This window comes from Humulus lupulus, chromosome 6 (genome assembly GCF_963169125.1).
Source record: "Humulus lupulus chromosome 6, drHumLupu1.1, whole genome shotgun sequence".
In the NCBI taxonomy this organism is placed as follows: domain Eukaryota; kingdom Viridiplantae; phylum Streptophyta; class Magnoliopsida; order Rosales; family Cannabaceae; genus Humulus; species Humulus lupulus.
In genome coordinates this window covers 90,121,190-90,141,674 of record NC_084798.1, presented here as the reverse complement: position 1 = coordinate 90,141,674, position 20,485 = coordinate 90,121,190, and the positions used below count along the sequence as shown (strand labels likewise).

General features: G+C 39.1%; 1 protein-coding gene across 1 annotated transcript; it reads left to right on the top strand.

Moving 5' to 3' along the window:
• The first annotated feature begins 241 nt into the window (after nucleotides 1-241).
• LOC133785288 (uncharacterized) lies at nucleotides 242-2,530 on the top strand. The gene is made up of 4 exons (XM_062224539.1): nucleotides 242-562; nucleotides 1,218-1,789; nucleotides 1,873-2,146; nucleotides 2,336-2,530. The coding sequence occupies exons 1-4, from the start codon at nucleotides 242-244 to the stop codon at nucleotides 2,528-2,530; spliced, it is 1,362 nt and encodes a 453-aa protein (XP_062080523.1).
• The last annotated feature ends 17,955 nt before the right edge of the window (nucleotides 2,531-20,485 follow it).

The window sequence follows — 20,485 nt, the reverse complement described above, 5'->3', positions numbered from 1 at the left end:
AGTTGGTTTGAACACTATAATACATGTACCAATTGATGTTGGTTACATAGAATTATTGGAGAAGTTGTATTTGAAGCTGAAAGCGGATAGGTTATTATTTGACTTAAAGTTGGAAGTATCGTTTACATGCAATGATTTTAGCCTAGATCCCATTGAAATCACGAATGTTGAAGGAGTTAGTGCTCTTATTCTTTACAATTTGAAGTCCTTAAGACATCGGGTTCCTTTATGTGTTAGTTCGATGGCAAAGATCATTGCTCTTCTTGGTCCATCTCCTAGAGCGAGTGTTAATATGGAAAATCATAATCAATCTTGCACGGCTGTTCCACAAACAGCTCCTGGGCCCAATGTATGCATGGGAGGTCCTAGTCAAAATGAAACTTTTTTCCCCCAAAAAAATCTCCGGCATGATGATGGGTATGAGTATGAGCCTTATGTCAATGACGATCTAGTTGCCAATTTTGGTGATAATGATGAAAGAGTTGAGGGGTGCAGTAGTTCTGATGATAACTCCGAGGATCGGTTGTCGATGCTACCTGTGGAGCAAGTAGATAATTTAAATGTATGACTCTTTCCAAGACGTCAAGAAAGCCAAGAATGCATGACTCTTGGCTCAGAGAGCAGTTTTCCAACTACACAAGATGATAGAAATAGATGGAGTTCTCTGGCATATATTACTGAAAGATATCCCATGCCCCTCTTATGTTATCCCCAAGTTATCTGGAGTGAGTTGTGGAGTAATAGAATTTGAGAAGATTTTTGAGAACAAGTTAGAGTTGAAGATGAAGGCACACTTGTATGCAATGAAGCTGAACTTCAAGTTTATGGTGAAGAAGAAGTCAGGTACTGAAGTTTGGTATATCACTTGCAAGGATCCTGATTGTGGGTGGAGATTGAGGGGGAACAGAATGCTTAAATCTGATATGTTCGAGATAACTCGTTTCACCAATAAAAATACTTGCTCACTTGACCTCCGACATAAAGGCCATCGCCAAGCTACACCTTAGGTTATTGGTCATTGCATAAAGAAAAAGTATCAGACTGGATCGAATGTGTACATGGCAAACAACATAATATAAGATATTAAGAATGATTATGGCATTGAGTTATCATATGGAAAAGCTTGGAGATGTCGAGAGAAGGATCATTCTTATGTCAAAGAGACACTGGAAGCATCCTACCAGAATTGACAATTGTACTTGTTCATGCTTCAACAGAAAAATCCTGGGACGTTGACAATTTTTGTCACTGAGGAGGATCGGTTCAAATATTGTGTTTTCTCACTCGAAATTAGTAGAAGAGGGTTTCGTACACATCGTCCTGTGTTATGTGTGGACGACACCTTTTTAAAGACAAAATATGGTGAGCAGATATTATATGCAGTCCCACTGGATGCAAATAACCATCTGTATCCAGTTGCATTTGGTATTATGGATAGTGAGAATCATGATTCTTGGAAGTATTTCATGTCAAATCTAAAGGAAGCGATTGGGGAAGTTGAGGACCTAGTGTTTGTATCTGACAGGCATGCAAGTATTACACATGCCTTGGAAACTATCTTCCCAGATGCCTATCATGGTGCTTGCTACCACCACATTAGTATGAATGTGGTTGCTGAATTCAAGACTGGTCATTGTCATGTGTTGATGTATAATGCGGCATATGCTTTTAGGAAATCCGAGTTTCACTCTCACTTTGAAAAAATCAAATCAAAAGACCTAGTTATTGCTCAATACCTAGAAGGCATGTGTTTCGATAAGTGGTCCCGTGCTTACTTTCCTGGAAATAGGTATGTCATTGTGAATTGTATTTTAATTTATGAAATCTTGTAAATGTACATTACTATTAAATGTTAGTTGTCCTGGATACTAGGTATAATATAATGATAATAAATTACGCTGAAAGTTTCAACAATAAGACCCAGGACGCTAGGAGCTTTCCGATAACTACATTCGTCGAATTTATTCGCTTCACACTGCAGTCTTGGTTTTGTGATAGGAGAGAAAATAGCGAGAAGACAACTACAACTCTTCCACCAACCTATGAGAAAGATTTGGTGGATATGGTTGAGAAAGCTCAATTCTTGACCCCTTATGCAATAGGGAGGCATGAGTTCCATGTGTTAGATGGTGAGCTGAATGGTGAAGTCGACCTCCTAAATAAGACATGCACGTGTGGCGTGTTTCGGCTTATTGGCATCCCATGTGTTCATGCACTATCTGGATCCCTTAAGAGAGGGATGAACTTTTATTCTCTGTGTTCAGATTACTATAAAATTGAGACATGGAGGTCCTTTTACACATAATTTATATATCCTACTGGTAATGAGGAACAGTGGATTGTTCCACATGACATTATGACAATAAAAGTGAGAACACTTACGCAAAAAAATCTGGTTGGTAGTCCAAAGAAGAAACAAGGTAGGCCTAAGAAGAAACGCCATCCTTCCAATGCAGAGAAAGTGGTTGTAGGACACAAGTGCAGCATATGTGGAGGTCTAGGCCATAATAGGGCAACTTGTAAAGTTTGAGTTTGAAATTTATGGCATCGATGTTAAACTTTTTATTTTGGTACTAATGGTCTTTGTTAATCTTTTTATTTGTGTACTAATGGACTTTATTAATAATATTTGAAGGCGTAATTGTGTATTTTCATGCATTTTGGTGAATTATGAATAATACCACATATAATGTGGATTTGTTTGAGCCATTCGGAATGAGACGATCGTTGAATGCAAGTTATCGGTCTGGTCGTAACTAGGTTAATTTCAGGGCTCGGGGTGAGTCTTGGGGTAATTTGGTGATTAGAACATTATCGGGAATTAAAGGGTAATGGGATATGATTTATTAGCATGTGCGAATATGGAGAATAACGGGAATTGGAGGGTGTTAATTATGATTAACAAGATAGGTGGGAAAGGACGATTTTGCCCTTGGTGGGCTTAAGAGGATTTTAAATGACCTAGGGGCATTTTTAGTCTTTTGACCCTAAAGGATATATATCAGCAATTAAAGTTGTAGAAGGTGTTACACCTAGATTTCGAGATTGAGGAATTATGATCCCAAAATCTAGGCTCGTTAGGTGTAAGCTCGAAATAAGCACAATCGTCATATGATCTTCAGTCAGACAGTTTCGCTGTAAATGATGACCTCGTGAGCTCAAGTAGTGTGTAGCCTCGACGATTCTCCGAGCTTGTGAGGTAAGCTCGCAATAGCAAGGGTTCAACACTTGTATATATTTCCTGATGCATCTCTTGCCCTCAGACAAGATGGTTCGAGCTCGTATTAGACAAATAGTCTCGAAGGTGTAATGGACTCAGTATCTGAGCTAGTCGGTTACGTGTGAATGTATTTATTGTTATAGAATCCCTATGTTTAAGGGATATTATGTAATTTTTTAACCAATCACATGTTTTATGGGATGTTACTGTGTATGTGGCAAATAATGCATTAAGTGGCATTATACCATTTGAATTACAGAATATCTTCCCGAAATATGTTGGAATGAATTCTGAAACCTTCTCTATAAATAGAGAAGGAAACTCCATTTGTAGAGGACCGAAGTTTGAGATCTTGAGAGAAAACTCTGGGCAACTATTCTTTGAAAGTTTCCAGAAGACTCCCAAGGGTTAATAACACAGACTCTTGGAGTAGGCAGATTTAACTGCTGAACCACGTAAAAAGATCATGTTTTCATCTTCTTATTTTATTTCCTCTTAAATATTTGTGTTTAATTGCTCTCATTTTAAGTTGACAAAAAATGGCGTCAACAGTTTGGTGCTTTCATTGAGAGCCATTAAACAGTGCGTGAGTCTGTTTAGTCAGAGAGCCTCTCAGATTAGCAATGGCAGCAAATGATCCCAATGTACCTGAGGAGGAAATTCTAGATGAAGATGAATACCCCCGACGTCCTGGAAAGCAACCTATGGTGAATTCTGATCCCGATGAGAGGAGTGACTCGTCTAACTCCCGAGGACCACCTACCCCCAGGGCCGACGAGGATATGTAATACAATCCCGAGAGATATGTTCTAATCGTGGAACTCGAGAATCTCCAAATGCGTAAATAGTTGGCAGAAGCTACAAAACGCAATGAAGAGCTAGCCAGACTAGCTGCTGAAGCACAAGTGGCTCAGGCCCCACCTCCGCAACATACCTAGGCTCCACCTCCGCGGGACGCTCAGGTCCTACCTCGTAGGCCTAGGGGGAAACCTCATAAGAACGTGGCCACTGGAAGGGCAGAGCGAGCTCCGCCACCAGCATCGCATCCTGTTCCACCTAGACCCTGGAGAAGTAACCGGGCTGAAGGTGTTGCCAACCCAAATGCAGAGGCACAAGCAGGAATAGGGAATAACCGAGCCCCTTGTGGTTCGGACCCAAAATCCTGGTGCCACGCAGAATGTACTAGAGCCTAATCGGGTGAATTCAGGGCCATCTAGGCCCCACAATGGAAGGTAGCCACCTTCCAATAAGGCACCTGTCGTCGCCAATAAGGCACCCCTCGCTAGGTCGGAGGGTTCCACGACCGGCCCACCAAGATAGGGATAGGCGAGCTGGGTGTAGACATGGAAATGAAGAAGTTGCTCGAGAGCGTAGGGCTCCTCATCCTACGAGGAGCCAGATGTCACGGTCTCAAACTATTGAGACAAGGAGACCGACATGAAACCCATCCTATAATAATCATGCAACGAGCCATGTCAACAAAAGCTCGGATTACCCTAGGTTTGTGAGTATATATAACATGGAGCCCAGAAATGCCAAAAATCAAGGAGATCACCTAGATCTACAGGAACATTTAAACCATAATTGGGGACGTGATAATCAGGAACAATCGCAAGTAACCAATTTACAATCCTGCACCGAGACGGGGAGTTGGAGTTGTAATCAACGATAACTAGCTCCCTCCAGTCCAAGCCAGGCCTCCTGTAGATCCAGTCCAAGAGAGGATTGAACAGTTGGAGAGAGCATTCAGGCTCTTACAGAATGAGCGCAGCCGTGAAATGGATGAAGAGTTCGATGAGAACTCAAGCCATTCACCTCGCATATCTTTAACACTCCTTTCCCTCGGGAGTTTAGGATCCCTCATGTCCCACAATTTGATGGAAATTTCGATCCGTACAGCCATCTGAGCACGTTCAACATGATTATGCGTGCCACCAATGTGGGCTACAAGCTTAGGTGTATGTTGTTCCCAGCCTCTCTCACGGGACCAACAAAAAACTGGTTTGAAAAATACAAAAGACATTCGATTGCCTCCTGGGATCAATTGTCGAGAGATTTCAAGAAACAATTCAAAGCAATGGTCGGCATTAGGCCCGAGGCTTCAGACTTAACCAATGTCTGGCACCAGCCAAATGAGTCACTAAAAGGTTACCTTACAAGGTTTAACTTAGAAGTCGCTCGAGCTTTAGATGTCGATGATAGTGGCCATTTAACGGTCGTTCGAGCTGGAGTAATGCCTGGAAGTCCTCTCTGGGAAGATTTGCAAAGAAATCATGTAAGGTCCTTAATCGAGTTCAATCAAAGAGCTCAGAGGTTTGTTAATGTAGAGGAGGTGAGGTCAGCATTGAATATGACCTCTCAGCCCATAATCACAACAACAAACGCAAACTCTGCCTCGACCTTAGTGGATCCTACAATTTCAAAACCCCCCGGGGACAACCCTTCTAAGAGAATGAAGGGAATAATTTCGAGGCAGATGGGGGAAAGAAGAAGAAGGGGGAAAGACACTTCCACATATACAAGGTGTATACCGAGCTCAATGAGTCTTGGGAGAATATCTACCTAGCTAATGAAAACCAGGTTCTTTTCAGACGACCTGATCCCATGAGGAACCAAAAGGCAAAAAGGGATTCTAGCAAATATTGTAGATTCCACAGAAATATCGGACATACAACGGATGAGGGTAGACAATTAAAGGATGAGATCGAAGGATTGATCTCGAGCGGGTATTTCAATCAGTATGTAAGAAACCGAAACCCCAATCAGGCTTCTGTTGGAAATGTGCCCTGAAAGCATATGTAGTAGACATTGTTTTATGAAATAAATAAATAAATTGAATTTTTTATGCATATATTTTATGGACTATATTATTCTATGATAATATTATGTAAATATCAGGAAAATTCCTAAGTTCATATATGTGATCTCAAACACGTATGGGTACGGGAGGATTGTGTTTGAGATAAATGAACTTGAATAGTTCGCAGTAAAATAAAGTTATGGGATCTTTATATTAATTACTGCAAGTACGGTCCACTAGTATTATGAATACATGTGATCTAGATCCGGATCAGTAGTGTGGTAGGACACTTTAGTGGAGGTGCTTTATATATTAGAGAATATATAGAACTGGACCAGATATGTTTATTAATACTTAGTTAAATACTGTTTAGAAGTATTAATTAAATATATCAACTGATGATCATATACAAATAGATCTTAATCCTGAAGTTACTATGAACTCCTGCTTATGTTATATGAGTTCTTTGATTCACTTGTTAGGGTCTGTCAGAATGATCAGGCTAGAAACTTTTGTTTTGGGAACTCATTAATGTAGATGGCTGGGGACATAGTATACAGATATGGAATATATGCCTTCTCGCAAGAGATTGAATGATGGTTCTCTTAAGGGTTGACTTTTCGGACTGAAAGGTTATTGAGCTCAAATTCATAATTTAGTTATGAATTAACCTTCACTAGTAGAGTCAATGGTTCTTAAGGAAACAAGAGATAATTAAAAAGGTAAAACGGTAATTTAATTCCCGATTAATTATGAACCATTATTAGAGGGTCAAGTTGTATGCAATGATTATATCAATGGACACTTTATGATTATAAAGTACTCAGTAAATGAAATGTCTATAATTACAAGAGTGCAATCTCATATTTATAGTGGAATAATCATGAGATTAATAAATTAAGATTATTTAATTAAAGAGTTTAATTAATAATCTCAAATTTATTGGAGCTTGGAATTATAGGTCCATAGGTCCCCATAGCGGCTCTATCAACACTGTTCAAGGTAAGAGTTCATATGAAGGGAAAATAGTTTAAAGACATATTTAAGAAGAAACTTGTTCTTCAGGCCAAATATGCAATTATATGATAATAGTGATTAATTAATTAATTACAAATTAGTTGTAGTTAACAAAATTAATTAATATTTAATTATTGTATAATTTTTGAAATTTTATTAAATAATTAAATTAATTTCAAATTTTAATTAAATAATTAATTAATTATAATTTTCGAAATTATAATAAATTAAATATTTATTTTTGAAAATTTTGGATTTAATTAATTGGTAGAATTAATTAAATATCTTTATTTGAGTGGGAGATAATAATCTGATAAGTTTAAATTGGATTTGAATTTGAAAGATTAATATTTATTCATATAATTAATTATATTTGATAATTAATTAAAAAGATAATTAATTTGAATTCAAATTTGAATTAGTTATCAGGTTGTTAGATCTTATCTGACAAAACGGTTTGAATAAATAATTAAATAAAAATTGAAAAAACAACATCCCTAAAATTAGGGAGTCTACACGTGCACACACAGTCCATGGACTGTGTGTGGCGTGTAGGGCATTTTCAGGGATGGGTTTTTCAATTTTATTTATTTAATTAATTAATTAATGGATAATTCAAAAATTGGTTTTTGGATTTTTTCATTAATCGAATAATTAATTAATTAAAAAGTAAATTGTAAAATGGTTACAGATTTTTTTTTTTAAAAATTTGAATATTTTCTTTTAAGTATGACTAATCAGAAAAATATTTAGATATGTGTATGTGAGACAACTCTGAACATTCGCTCTGTAAAAAATAGAACGATAGTTTTCTCTCCCTGAAAATAAAGAACCAATTCTCAGGCCTATTCTCTTGATCTCATGAGTTGAGTACATCATGTAGAATCACAAATAAACTATCCTTCATTCTCTAAGTGCCCACACATTTCTTGAGGTGTAGAGAACGCTTTGGAAGATCTTGGTGTGAGTACGTGGGCGCGACTTGGATAGGAAGATCGTTCTAAATACGAAAAGATAGCAAGGATACTTGATAGGCTTCAAGAGGTATGAATTCTATCCTTATCTTGTTTATGATTAATGTATGTATATTAATAAATCCGCATATTTAAAGGTAGTTTAAATATGTTACAAAATTTTTGTTGTACACTGGGCCAACCACACCACCATTCCGCTACGTATTAGGAAACTCGTTCCTAACAGCTTCCACCAGCCAGAGGGCAGCAGCTGCACTACCTGCCCAGAACAATAACTCCCGAGTTCAAGAAGATGCTAGACCCCATTCGATTGATGGAGAAGATGTTATAACCATCTCAGGGGGACCCCATATCGCAGGATCGGGCAGGAATGCCCAGAAAAGATATGTGAATGAGTTAAAGACTGGTGACGGTTCTCCCTACGAACTCGAACCAAGAGCTCTGAAACAACAAAGGGTTGAAACTCAACCCATAACTTTCACTAAAGACGACACGTCCCATGTACAGTTCCCTCATAATGACTCTCTGGTCATCACCCTTCATCTCGCAAACAAGAGGGTACACCGAGTCCTAATTGACAATGGGAGCTCGGTGAATATCCTCTATAAGGCTACTTTAAAAAAGATGGGACTCGTACTTCGCGACCTAAAAGCCTGTGCAACTACGTTGTACGACTTTTCAGGAGAAGGGATTGCCTGCATGGGATCCATTGAAGTCCCTGTGACCTTGGGAGACTACCCAGTCTTTATAACTAGGATGATGGAGTTTGTTGTAGTGGATCTTCCATCGACCTATAAGGTACTTCTTGGGAGACCCGCCCTAGTAGGGCTGGGGGCAGTTTCGTCCGTTAGGAATCTGGCCATAAAGTTCCTGACTTCTAGTGGCATCGGGACTCTAAAAGAGGACCAACTCGTGGGGAGGGAATGCTATAACATTTCCATTAGTGGGAAAAAACAAACAAGTACACAGGCACTTGTCATAATTCGGAATGAGGACGGGACGATCTTTGAAATCGACGAAGAAATTGACCCTAAAGTAGAGAAAAGAGCTGACCTTGAGCCATTGGAGGAGCTCGAAGAGGTCAAGCTCAAAGAAGTCAATCCCCCAAAGACTGCGAAGGTGGGGAAAAATATTTCTGAAAAAGTGAAGTAGCAATTAATTTGCTTTTTAAAGAAAAACCAGGATGTTTTCGCGTGGTCACATTCGGACATGGTAGGGATAAGTCCAAATGTGATAAGCCATGCACTCAATATTGACAAGAGCTTCCCCCCGAAGAAGCAAAAATGGAGACTCCTGGACGATGATAGAAAGAAAGCCTTAAAGGTAGAGGTCGACAGGTTAAAGGCAAATCGGTTCATGCGAGATGCCTTCTATCCTGATTGGATCGCCAATCCAGTATTGGTTCCGAAACCCAACAGAACGTGGCAAACTTGCATCGATTACTCCGACCTCAACAAGGCATGCCCAAAGGATTGCTTTCTCTTACCTCAGATCGATCAGCTCGTAGATGCCACAGCTGAGCACTATCTTATGTCATTCATGGATGCTTATTCTGGATATAACCAGATCACCGTGCATGCACTAGACCAAGAGCATACGAGCTTTGTAACCGATAAAAGGATGTACTATTACAATGTTATGCCCTTTGGGCTTAAAAATGCTGGAGTGACGTACCAATGACTCGTGAACAGAATGTTCTCCAAGCAGATAGGTAATAACATGGAAGTTTATGTTGATGATATGTTAGTCAAATCTAAACATAACGATAACCATGTAGACGACCTCGAAGAATGCTTTGCCGTATTACGGAATTACAACATGGAACTCAACCCCCAAAAATGCTCTCTTGGAGTATCGTTGGGGAAGTTTCTGGGCTTCATAGTAAACACGCAAGGAATAGAGGTTAATCCTGACAAGAGCCAATCGTTAATTGACATGTCGTCACCTCGAAAGCATAAAAATGTCCAGAGTTTAACTGGACGGATGGTGGCATTAAGTAGGTTTGTTTCTAAATCTACAGACCCCTGTCTTCCATTCTTGAACCTATTGAGAGGAGGTAAAAAATTCGAATGGACAGAGGAATGCGAGCTTGCATTCCAGGATGTAAAGAAACACCTCGCGAAACCTCCGATCTTGTCAAAACCTATCACAGGAGAAGTCTTATACTTATACCTCGCTACAACCGAGCATGCCATCAGTGCTGTGCTCGTCCGAGAAGACAAGAAGGAACAAAAACCAGTGTATTATGTTAGCAAGAGGTTACTGGGGGCAGAATCGAGATACCCTTTAATGGAAAAACTGACCCTCAGCCTGATCCACTCATCTCGAAAGCTCCGGCCTTACTTCCAAGCACACCCCATCCATGTGTTGACTAACCAACCACTACGACAAGTCTTGTCCAAACCAGAGGCCTCAGGCATATTATTGAAATGGGCGGTTGAACTCTGACAGTTCGAGATCACTTATCATCTGAGAATGACCATAAAGGGGCAGGCTCTGGCATACTTCATTGTGGAATGTGCTGGAGTATCCGATGATGAAGTTACAACCCCAACCCGTGAGCTGTGGAGACTTTATGTAGATGGATCTTCCAACGAAAATGGATCGGGGGCAGGAATCATATTTATCATCCAACAGGAAATCGATTTCACTCCGCCATAAGGTTTAGCTTCGAAGCATTTAATAACGAGGCTGAGTACGAAGCTCTATTTGCAGGACTCCAAATAGCCAAGGAACTCAAGGCCAAAGCAATACACTGCTACAGTGACTCATAGTTGGTAGTTAACCAGATTCTAGGGGAATATCAGGCTCGTGGCATAAGAATGGCTGCATATTTATAAAAAGCTAAGGCCACACTTGAACATTTTGAGTTCTATGTCGTAGAGCAAGTTCCCTGAGAACAAAACTCAAATGCGGACGCCTTAGTCAGGCTCGCCACATCCAACGAAGCTGACACGCTAAACATAGTACCAATAGAGTACCTGTCGACTCCCAGTATCAGCAAGCCTGAAGGGGAAGTCGTTTGCATGATTGACTCCGAACCAACCTGGATGACCCCAATAGTTGGTTACCTTGAAACCAACATTCTCCCAGCAGAATGGCACAAGGTTCAGAAATTGATGTATCAAATTTTGAGATATACTATTGTGGAGGGGAGGTTATATCAGAGAGGATATTCTATGCCATTACTCTGATGTGTGACTCCACCCAAGGCAAAGAAAATCCTAGAAGAAATTCATGAGGGGTTTTGTGGAGACCACACTAGGGGGCATAGCCTATCAAAGAAAATTATAAGACAAGGATACTTTTGGCCCACTGTCAAAGCAGATGCATTCGAGTATGTCAAGAAATGTGATAAATGCCAGCGATTCACTACAATTCTGTGAGCTTCACCATCCAAGCTAACCATGATGTCCTCCCCATGGCCATTTGCGGTATGGGGAATCAATCTCATAGGATCATTGCTAATCGGCAAAGGTGGAGTAAAGTATGTTGTGGTTGCGGTCGATTATTTTACAAAATGGATCAAGGCTGAACCCTTGGCAACAATTACCTCAAAAAAAGTCCTGCACTTTGTGGTAAAAAATATCATCTGCCGACATGGAATGCCAAGGAAAATAGTATCAAATAACGGTACTGAATTCGACAGTGAATTATTAACACATTTTTGTGAAAAAATGGAATAATAAAAAGTTTTTCCTCTGTTTCCCATCCCCAAGCAAACGACCAGGTTGAAGCGGTAAGTAAAACTCTCAAGAGTTCTATGAAGAAGGGGTTAGAAGAATCAAAGGGAAAATGGCCTGAAGAGTTACCCCATGTTTTGTGGGGATATCTAACTACAGCTCGCACTTCAACCGGGCATACCCTCTTTTCCCTGGCATATGAGTGCGAGGCCATATTACCAATCGAAGTCGAAATACCCACGATCCATAGCCATGCTTATGATCAAGCCTTGAACCAATCCCAACTCGAAGTAAGTCTGGACCTTATTGAAGAAATGAGAGATGAAGCTCAACTGAGAAATGCAGCATATCAGCAGCGAGCTACCCGATATTTTAATAAAAAGGTTTGTGATAGGAGGTTCAGATTGGGAAACTTAGTGTTAAGGCGTGTGTTCCTAGCTACAAGGGACCCAGCTGTGGGCGTACTTGGACTTAATTGGGAAGGACCTTACCAGATCGAGTTAATTATTCGACCTGGAGTCTATAAATTGGTGAGATTAAACAGAGAATTGGTATCGCGAGCTTGGAATGGCGAGCATCTACGACCTTACTATCAATAGTGTAGGGATGATTTCCCATTGTAACGAAGCATGTCTGTGTTTGAAAAATTTATATTAATAAAATATTTGATTCTGATCAATAGTCATTCTTGTTCTCATATGTTGATTTTTTTACAAACTCTCTTAATTTAATAAACTATGATCACACTCATAGGATATTAAGGGGGCATCAGTGGTATACATACCATAAGTTTGAAAAAAAAAACATTAAAATGTCTGGATAATTAACCCGACATAGAAGTTATAAGTATATGCTCGAAATGAGTGTCTGGACATAACCAAACGCGCGAGCTAAAGTAATTTGGACGTAACCAAATTATTTAAAATGAGTGTTTGGACATAACCAAATACACGAGCTAATATGATCTAGATGTTAGGAACGAGTTTCCTAATACGCAGCAGAATGGTGGTGTGGTTGGCTCAGTGTACAATAAAATTTTTGTAACATATTTAAACTATCTTTAAATATGCGGATCCATTAATATACATACATTAATCATAAACAAGGTAAGGATAGAATTCATACCTCTTGAAGCCTATCAAGTGTCCTTGCTATCTTTTCGTATTTAGAACGATCTTCCTATCCAAGCCGCTCCCACGTACTCACACCAAGATCTTCCAAAGCGTTCTCTACACTTCAAGAAATGTGTGGGCACTTAGAGAATGAAGGATAGTTTATTTGTGATTCTACTTGATGTACTCAACACATGAGATCAAGAGAATAGGCCTGAGAATTGGTTATTTTTTTTCAGGGAGAGAAAACTATCGTTCTATTTTTCACAGAGCGAATAGTCTGAGTTGACTCACTCACTTTTCTTATCTTATCTAAATATTTTTCTGATTAGTCATACTTAAAAGAAAATATTCAAATTTTAAAAAATAAATCTGTAAAAATTTTATAATTTACTTTTTAATTAATTAATTATTCTATTAATGAAAAAATCCAAAAACCAATTTTTGAATTATCCATTAATTAATTAATTAAATAAATAAAAATAAAAATCTCATCCCTAAAAATGCTGGCCCTACACGCCACACACAGTCCATGAACTGTGTGTGAACGTGTAGCTTCCTAATTTCTAGGGATATTGGTTTTTCAAATTTTATTTAATTATTTATTCAAATTACTTTGTCAGATAAGATCTAACAACCTGATAACTAATTCAAATTTGAATTCAAATTAATTATCAAATATAATTAATTATTTGAATAAATATTAATCTTTTAAATTCAAATCTAATTTGAACTTATCAGATTATTATCTCCCACTCAAATAAAGATATTTAATTAATTCTACCGATTAATTAAATCCAAAATTTTCGAAAATAAATATTTAATTTATTATAATTTCAAAAATTATAATTAATTAATTATTTAATTAAATTTCGAAATTAATTTAATTATTTAATATAATTTCAAAAATTATACAATAATTAAATATTAATTAATTTTATTAACTACAACTAATTTGTAATTAATTAATTAATCATTATTATCATATAATTGCATATTTGGCCTGAAGAGCAAATTTCTTCTTAAATATGTCTTTATACTATTTTCCCTTCATATCAACTCTTACCTTGAACAGTGTGGATAGAGCCGCTATGGGGACCTATGGACCTATAATTCCAAGCTCCAATAAATTTGAGATTATTAATTAAACTCTTTAATTAAATAATCTTAATTTATTAATCTCATGATTATTCCACTATAAATATGAGACTGCACTCTTGTAATTATAGACATTTCATTTACTGAGTACTTTATAATCATAAAGTGTCCATTGATATAATCATTGCATACAACTTGACCCTCTAATAATGGTTCATAATTAATCGGGAATAAAATTACTGTTTTACCCTTTTAATTATCTCTTGTTTCCTTAAGTACCATTGACTCTACTAGTGAAGGTTAATTCATAACTAAATTATGAATTTGAGCTCAATAACCTTTCAGTCCCAAAAGTCAACCCTTAAGAGAACCATCATTCAATCTCTTGTGAGAAGGTATAGATTCCATATCTGTATACTATGTCCCCAGCCATCTATATTAATGAGTTCCCAAAACAAAAGTTTCTAGCCTGATCATTCTGACAGACCCTAACAAGTGAATCAAAGAACTCATATAATATAAACAGGAGTTCATAGTAACTTCAGGATTAAGATCTATTTGTATATGATCATGAGTTGATATATTTAATTAATACTTCGAAACGGTATTTAACTAAGTATTAATAAACATATCTAGTGCAGTTCTATATATTCTCTAATATATAAAGCACCTCCACTAAAGTGTCCTACTACACTAGTGATCCGGATATAGATCACATGTATTCATAATACTAGTGGACCGTACTTGCATTAATTAATCTAAAGATTCCATAACTTTATTTTACTGCGAACTATTTAAGTTCATTTATCTCAAACACAATCCTCCCGTACCAATACGTGTTTGAGATCACATATACGAACTTAGGAATTTTCCTGATATTTACATAATATTATCATAGTATAATATAGTCCATAAAATATATGCATAACAAATTCAATTCATTTATTTATTTCATAAAAACATTGTCTACTACATATGCTTTCAGGGCACATTTCCAACACTAGACATAACTAGATTAAAAGTATATAAGTGTATGGATTACAAACCAAACACGACCTAAATAGGTTTAGAGCAAACCAACTAAAACTGATCGACACAAGTGGAAAAAAGATAAACTTACTTCGAGCTAAGTCGATATCGAGACTGGAGTATTTTGCAACAAAAATTTCGACCTCATAACCTCAAGGAACTACTCGAGGAAGAGGAAAAGTGACTATAAAAAGCAAGATATAATTAAACTACCTATCTTACATACCACTTAAGTACTTTCGAGTGCATGGTAAAAGTAAGATCCAACCTTCACACAAAACGAGATCGGATATGGATACACGAGCAAACTATGCATGAATGCATCGAAACTCGAGCTAAAATCCAACAAATGTTTGTATGAATAACAAACATAAAAGGCAAAAATTTAATATAAATTGCTTAAAATATTTTGATATGAGAAATGTAAGGAAAAAATGTTAATGAAAAGTCGAGCATAACATAAAGAATATCAAGTGTAAGCTTGGATAAACAAAAAAATAGCTCTTTTACAAGCTATAAATTGTTTCTACCTCGAAAGCATAAAAATGGAAAAAGTTCTAACTACTACAGAAATTTTCATGGGACGCAGCCCATGATCGAGTCTCTAAGAAGCAGGAGCATCCCCCTTGACGGCATTCGACCCCTCCTTAGCCTTCTCAGCTTCCTCCTCGGCTTCCTCCGCCTCTAGCCGAGCTTGCCACTTAGTCACGTGCTCACCCTCCAGGGTACCCAAGAAGCTTGTGTCGAGATCGGCACTATTGGTCTAGATCCTGTACATGGCCATATCCACAGCTCGATCCTTCCTTTGCTTAAATTCTTTGAGGAGGCGAGCCTTTTCACCCTCCATTATGTCAAAGGTGGCCTTTTTCTCCTCCTCGAGCTTGGCGTTTAGCTTTTCAAGCTCCTCGATCCTAGAGCTCTTCTCCTCGAGCTCTTTGATCCTTGAGTTCCTCTCTTCGAGCTCAGCCTCCAACTTTGACTTGGCAGCTTTAAACTCGTCGATGAGCTTAAGTTGGAGATTCTTCGACTCCTGAGCATAAGACATGCTTGAATGAACCTCGTTGTTCAGCTTGTAATTCAGCTGAGCAACTACAGTGAGAGCCTAGTACACAAAAAAATTAAGTCAGAACATGTTCCAAGTAAAACTCAAACAAATAACAAAGTAAGAAAAATTATCGAGGAGATGAGCTCAGTACTCTTTTCGTAAAGGACACTGGACTCTCGAGCATTGACCAGGAACTGCCACTGAGGAGCCCCAAGATTGCTGAAGCTTTGACCCACTCGAGATAGGACATCCGAGCCAAGAGTGGCTCCGTGAATCCCCACAGCGCAGTCGATGACGTACTCATCAGAATGAGTCGAAATTGACAGCAGGCGTTCTTGAGTGGGAACCAGCTTCTTCAGAGCTGGTACGGTCATTTGAAGAGTATGGATGGCAGGAGACTTCAAAGGAACAACTTCCACAGGAACCCCGATCTGGAAGTCGGAGGTCACAACTTGGCTCAGGCCTTGAGGGGCCGGAGGAGGAGGAGTCACCTCGGCCCTTTTGGGGACTTTAGCAAGCCGACCAGCTTTTTGTGAAGCTCTCGGGTGCTTGATTTGCTTGGCTCCCGAGCGGCTGTTGAGCATGGTTTCGAGGTCAGAGTCCATATTGCCTGCATAGTCAAATCACATTAGTAAACGAGCTTAAAATGCTAAAGTAAATGTGATGGAAACAGTTAATGGAAACAAATAGACAAGTGACAAGAAAACTAACTGGAACTCTCCCCCAAGCTTGTGCTCGGCGACCAGGTAATCCCCCTATCTTCAGAGGAGGCAAGGGGAGTCCCTTCCCTATACGTGGAAGTTAACCTCGAAAGGTCCCTATAGTCATTTGTTCCATATTAAATGGCCATCCCATCCCAAACTTCATTCAGACTATACATTGTTTGGTATTTCCCCAGCCAGCTATCGAATCTATGGACCCTATCATCTACCCAAGACCATACATGGAAATTATCTCTCTAATCTGGGAATAGCATCAGGGTGTCGGGTCTATATTTTAGACGGGAAGGAGACCATAAGGCCGAGATGAGGATGACTTTACCTCTGTCACTCGAGCTCGAAGCATCATCGTTGGCATCATTCCCCGAATACGGACTCCGGTGACGACGGGCTGGGGATCGAGCCATCGAGCTTGTTAATCTCTGCCTCGAAGGGAGTTTGTCAGTAGGGAGTAGTACATGCTCCCACATGGTGTACTTCCAGTAGGCGGTGTCGTCCGTCGACTGGCCTTGCTCTAGAAGGCCGCGGGCCTGAAGCTTATCTTCATGAAGAAGATAAGACAGGGAGCGCCTACCATAAGGAAACTGGAGCAGAACTTCCTTGTGCTCCTTTATTGCGTTCGTAGGGGTAGGACGATGATAATTGGCTAAAGAATCAAATACATTACAATTAGTTCGAGCCTAAGCGTTAATCGAGAATGAAAGAAAAGGGGGTCATATACTTACGAATTTGACTGAACAAATAGAACTTTGAGGGAGCCAGGCCGTCAGTCCAAAAGAAGGCTAGCTTGAAGTTGGGGGGATGGTTGGGCATGTCCTCAAAGATCTTCTTCTCCTTGGGATAGCTCGAGTAATAGAAGCCATCTCCTCCCCGAGCTTGGGAGGGGTTGCTTTTCAGGCAAAAGAGATACATGATCTCCCTTGGCGAAGGTCCTTCCCACTTCAGTTCGTGGTACAATGACCTTAGGGCTGACAAGACCCTGTATGAATTGGTCTTGAGTTGGAAGGGCACGAGCGCGAAAAAATCCAGAAAGTCCTTAAAAAATGACTTCAAGGGCAGTAGATCCCCTGCCTTCATATGCTCGCTACTCCAGGTCGCGAGCTTCAATTTATTATCAGGACGACCATCCCCCGGGGTGTAACAGCTTTGCTCATTGGAAGTGGGAGCTCGACATCTCAGCGAGCTAGATAGTCCAAGACCGTGAAGGGCCAAGATGTCGGAGATTTGCCCTAGTGAAGAAATCGAGCTCCAGTAATGCTCAGCCTCGAAAAATTCCTCCCTTGAGGAAGGAATGGCAGTTGGCTACGAGGTGGACGGACGATTTGATGACTCCTCCATCAGCGAGAATACAAGGTCACCATGCTTGAAGGCAACGGTTACTTTGAGTGTAGGGTCAAGAGGGATTGGTCTAAGCTCAGAGTCTGGGTCTGGATAGATAGCGACCCAAAGTTTTTCCTTTTCCTCTCCTCAACCTCGTCGATTTGACGTCAGAAGTGAGCTCGAATATCTTCTTGTTCACACCTCACTTTATGCTCGCGAATTAGTCGTTGATTTTGGGTGAAGGGTGATTCAGGGCTTGGAGTTGTCGGAGAATAGGGAGTTGCGAGCACTGACCCCCACTGTTTTTCAAGATTATGCGACATCTAGCAAGAAAGAAAACGGTGAGAGCCAGGCACACAAGGAATAAAGAATAAAATTATAGGTGATGTGAGCTGAAGGCTCAAAATCACGGAATAAGCTCGGTCGAGATCAAAATCTCGAAGGAACGGGATAAATTCGAAGGAACCCCCGAGCCATTATAAGGCTCGGGCCTCGAGCGTGTATTTGACGCAAGGAAGGGAAAGTGGGTTCATTTTATGAATCCTGGATTTTCAGGAAAAAAATTGACAGTTACTCAGAAAGGTGATAATTTTGGGAAACATGAAATTTAAAACCCTAAGTCAGTACCCCATTTCTTGGTTTACACGGTACATTACCCGTAAGCAAGAAATAACAATAAAAAAGCTACATTCGCATACTCTACACTAAATCTAGGTTTGAAACCCATGATCTCATAAATTTTTTGAACCCAAAGATTGTGCAGTATCAGCTAAACTATGTGGTTGAAATTACTAATTGCTACAAATATCCTTGTACAAAACTAGAAAATATGCTCACGGATCAACAGGGACACAGAAATGTAAAAACAAAAAATATATATAAACACATGGGATCAAGAACAGGAACTTACACATGGTGGCTTGCAGATACAGAAAGATTAACGACTGGAGGAGTGGTTGGAAGAATGATCTCATGGAGTCGAACAAGCCAAAGTTGTTATGCTTTCTCGGTTTGGAAAACATGCAAGAACAGAACAAAGTTTGGGTTCTGATTTTTTATTTTTTCTCTGAGAGTTTAAAATACAAAAGTGAGGGGAAGAAGATGGTATGTGCATATTTATAGACCATAAAGAATGTCAAATGACGAACTAATCTGGACCGTTGGCCGAACTCGATATTTGATCGAACGAATGGGCACAGACGTGACATTGCGGCATAAAGGCGGTAGATGAATAGACGTGGGCATGGTACAAAAGAACTCAAGTGCTCTAGTTAAGCAACCCCTGGCTGACACATGTCCACTCTTGAGTACATTAGATGATACAGTTTCCAAGGAGGGCAGTTCAAAAGTTTCCTTCTCATAGGATTCGAGCTGATACTTTTGAGGGGGCAAAATATAACACCTAGATTTCGAGATTGAGGAATTATGTTCCCGAAATCTAGGCTCGTTAGGTGTAAGCTCAAAATAAGCACAGTTGTCATATGATCCTTCAGTTAGACAATTTTGCTGTAAATGACAACCTCGTGAGCTCGAGTAGTGTGTAGCCTCAAATATTCTCCGAGCTTGTGAGGTAAGCTCGGAATAGCAAGGGTTCAACACTTTTATATATTTCCTGATGCATCTCTTGCCCTCAGACAAGATGATTCGAGCTCGTAATAGACAAATAGTATTGGAGGTGTAATGGACTCATTATCTGAGCTAGTCGGTTATGTGTGAATGTATTTATCGTTATAAAATCCCTATGTTTAAGGGATATTATGTAATTTGTTAATCAATCCCACGTTTTATGGGATGTTATCGTGTATGTGGAAAATAATGCATTAAGTGGCATTATATCATTTTAATTACATAATAATCTTCCCGAAATATGTGGGAATGAATTCTAAAACCTTCCCTATAAATAGAGAAGGAAAATCCATTTCTAGAGGACCGAAGTTTTGAGCTCTTGAGAGAAAACTCTGGGCAACTATTCTTTGAAAGTTTCCAGAAGACTCCTAAGGGTTAATGACAGACACTCGTGGACTAAGCGGATTTAACTGCTGAACCACGTAAAAAGATCATGTTTTCATCTTCTTATTTTATTTCCTCCGAAATATTTGTGTTTAATTGCTCTCCTTTTAAGTTGACAAAAAACGGCGTCAAGAGAAGGCTGTAGATAACATAGTATCTCCTTCACCTTCTCCCGATCATCATTTCCATTCATTTCTCGTTGAATTTTGAAGCTCCTTTTAAGGAACCAAGCTAGGGAATCAAGTCTTGATAAGCTAGGGTTACGTTCTGCCATTGAAGAGGGTGTGATTCTGAGATTGAGGTGAGTTTTTAGCCATTAAAACTTTGGTTCTTGCCCTGTTTTTCATTTGAGTTTAAGTTGGATTTTCAAGTTTGATAATGATAATTGATGGGAGTTTTTAACAAGGGTTACTTGGATTATGATGCTAGGACTTGTGTATATGGTTTTTGGTTTCATT

Coding starts and splice junctions, on each gene's coding strand:
- LOC133785288 (XM_062224539.1), top strand. CDS start 242: ATGGCAAAGATCATTGCTCTTCTTGGTCCATCTCCTAGAGCGAGTGTT. Junction 563..1,217: donor AGCAAGTAGATAATTTAAAT/GTATGACTCTTT, acceptor ATGCTTCAACAG/AAAAATCCTGGGACGTTGAC. Junction 2,147..2,335: donor ATGGTGAGCTGAATGGTGAA/GTCGACCTCCTA, acceptor AATGAGGAACAG/TGGATTGTTCCACATGACAT.